Here is a 2,998-nt window from a genome sequence, read left to right on the forward strand (position 1 = left end):
AGAGTAGTGCCTATTTTAAAATATTTATTATTTCTAAGAGACAGCAAGTCGGCGGCTGTTAGCCTGTCTTTGAATAAAGACGGTTGATGGTGTTCATCCACAGGATTGGGGCAGAGAGGCATAATAAGTCCTTATAGGAGGGAAAAATACAGAGTGATTTCTAACTACAGCTGATCAGATCATTATTAAACAAGTAAATGACTTTAAAAGTCAACCTCTTTCTTTTGTATGTTGTAGTGCTGTATTTATACCATAGTAATATTGTGATCTCTCGATTGCAACAGAGAAATACTGGGAGATATTTCTGTAGACTGATGGCATTACATGCAGTTCAGCCTTACAATCTTAAAATGTGAATTTTATGAATGTAAAATCACCTGTTTTGTCATCACTTTAGACATTACGCTAGTGACTTATTCAAATACTAGCTCTAAAGTGATGTGAATGAGCAATGGTTTCTGCTGTTCTGATGTCAGCTGCAGATGCGAATGAAAGGCGGAAGAAAGAAGTTCATCCTACAAAAGAGTTTTGAGACTTTCCATGTTTGATTTTTCTTTTTTATACACACGATTGTGCTGTCGAACTGTTGTATGAATGCAATATCACACGAGTAGCAGTGCGATGTGGCTGTATATCAGCCTGTATATCAGCCACATTGCACTGCTACTCGTGTGATATTGCTCATAAATATTAGTTTAATATGTAATAAAAATGCTTGTTTTATAAAATACTGTATTTTTAGCATTTTTATAGGCCTATATATTATAGGTGTTATATATTACAAAGGGTTTTATTTATTTATGCATCTTTAGTAGCCTGAATTTAGCCTCTTCCGCAGATTTTTATCCATATTTGACTCGCATAATTCAGAGTACTCTCGTTTTCTACAGAATTGTGACACAGTCCCAGAGGTCAGATTAATTGTTCCTCTTACACAGAAAAATGAGTAAGGGAGAATAAATAGGCTTGTTAAATCTTTAGGGAAGCAGCATCAATCACCTGTTATGTGTCACATCGCCGTGAGGAAGCGAAAAATGAATGAAAGTAGAAGTGACACAATTCAGCCAGTGTAATGTCACAGGATTGATGCATTGAGGTACAGTACTGCACCTGGTGCACCCCTCCCCCCTCCCAACCCCCCCCCCCCACAATTTTAAATAAAATTCTCACCTTTTCTCATCTGTGAACACAAACTTGCGGAGCTTGAGGTCTCCCAGAACAATGCCGACCTGGTGGCAATGATTCACTGCAGATACAACCTGGTAGAAAAGCTTGGATGCCAAGTCTTCAGAAAGCCTCTTGCTGCTCTTTACAAATGTGTGCATGTCGCCAAAATCCTTCTCCTGAAACACATAGGCTTTGCTCTCCCCAAGAACTATGTCTTTGATCTGTGCAATGTTTTTATGATTTGACAGCATGCTGTAGGCTCTTATTTTCTCCTGGTATTGGCCCATATCAAACACCTGCATATGAAAAAAAACATGATCTGCTTAGTATAGTATTATAAGCAGCCACAGATCTACCCTGACAGAGTAAAGCAAAGGTGAATGGAGGGAATATAGGACTATAGGACTATATAAACATTTGTTTGTGGATGAAGTACTCATAGTCTTTTAGTGTCATGCCAACCTTACATATCTAATAAATGTGCTTGCGCGTTTACATGCACTATAGACCCACAAGACGGATTCATTGATATCATAAATGTGACAAGATCTTTGTAACCCCTGTAAATTGTTATAGTGCGTTGTATTATATAGAATGATTTTTTTTTTTGCTTATAATATCTATAATAACATAAAACAATGTGTTTCTTATATACCAAACACATAAATTATTAATTTAATTTTAAATATTTTAATATTTGATGATGATAATAATAATATTAATAACACACAAACATGTATATAAAAGTGAAGATAAGATTTAAATAAAATGATTAGCATTATAATGCCTATAACAAATTTAAATATATTTAAAATATCTAAAAAATATCTAAAAAATATCTAAAACACTTTAGTTACTATTTTACATTTATTTAGAACTTTTATATTTAAACTAAATATTAAAACGCACTCTCAGCCAGGAAGGACAAGACGTGTTAATTGACAAGAGAGGGTCATACTTTATATAGGTCACGTACATTTATAGTATGCAGCGGTTTACCTTGCAGAGCAGTTCCTCTCCTGTGTCCATATCTAAAGCGCTCTGCACCCCCGGTCGGTCGGTCAGGGGCACCAACAGGAACTGGCCGATGCGAGCGGGACCCTGGTGAGCTGAGGTGACGCTCAGAGGCGCTCCGCTTACCGGAGATCCCGGTGAGGATCCCAGGAGACCCGCATCTGCCGAGGACTCGCTGAGCCGCGGACATCTGCTCACGGGCTCGTCTGTGTCAAAGCGCTTGTGTCCGTGTCTTCCCGGTAACGTTACCGGGTTATGAATCCACTGCACGCTCATTCTTACAAACTACAGTAGCCGAAAGTGAAATGCCCGTACCGTCTGATTTCACGCAAACATAATCCAGCAAAAGGTTTCTGTGCAAAATGAAAATAAAAAGATTCTACTCACTCGTCAATGAATGTGAAATGCAAAAAAAGTGTCTGTATCGCAGTTTTGCAGTTTCGCTTATCCATTGTTTTTCAGTAATTGCATTAGTCCGAGGAATCTTTCTGTACTGAAGCCCAAGAGGGAGATACAGTATGAAGCAGCTGTGCGGTGTGAAATATTCCCGGTGTGGATCTGAGCCCGAAAGAAGGGCTGTCTGACTCACTGACTAAACTACTGATGCTGCTTTCTGAGCTCTACTTTCAGCTGATGTCCGATTCGAGCGAGTCGGTTCTTTTCAGTGAGTCGATTCACAAGCTTCCGTCAACCATTCCACTGAATAAAGCGATACACTGAGAGTAATTAGACCCGTGTGCACAACGGGGTTATCAAAACCATTGAGATATAATTAAATAAAATGCATTCACCTAATAAATTATTATTACAATACCGC

At 38.4% G+C, this 2,998-nt stretch overlaps 1 protein-coding gene across 1 annotated transcript in view; it reads right to left on the reverse strand.

Annotated features, from left to right (window-relative positions):
- trib1 (tribbles pseudokinase 1) overlaps window positions 1–2,775 on the reverse strand; it is an 8,383-nt gene extending 5,608 nt beyond the window's left edge. The window contains exons 1-2 of the mRNA XM_009294329.5: window positions 2,167–2,775; window positions 1,171–1,463 (exon numbers count right to left, since the gene is read on the reverse strand). Coding sequence (XP_009292604.1) covers window positions 1,171–1,463; window positions 2,167–2,457 — 584 coding nt within the window. The 5' untranslated portion in view covers window positions 2,458–2,775. The remainder of the gene's footprint in view (window positions 1–1,170; window positions 1,464–2,166) is intronic.
- Between the last annotated feature and the right edge of the window lie 223 nt (window positions 2,776–2,998).

The sequence above is a fragment of the Danio rerio genome, chromosome 19 (genome assembly GCF_049306965.1).
Source record: "Danio rerio strain Tuebingen ecotype United States chromosome 19, GRCz12tu, whole genome shotgun sequence".
In the NCBI taxonomy this organism is placed as follows: domain Eukaryota; kingdom Metazoa; phylum Chordata; class Actinopteri; order Cypriniformes; family Danionidae; genus Danio; species Danio rerio.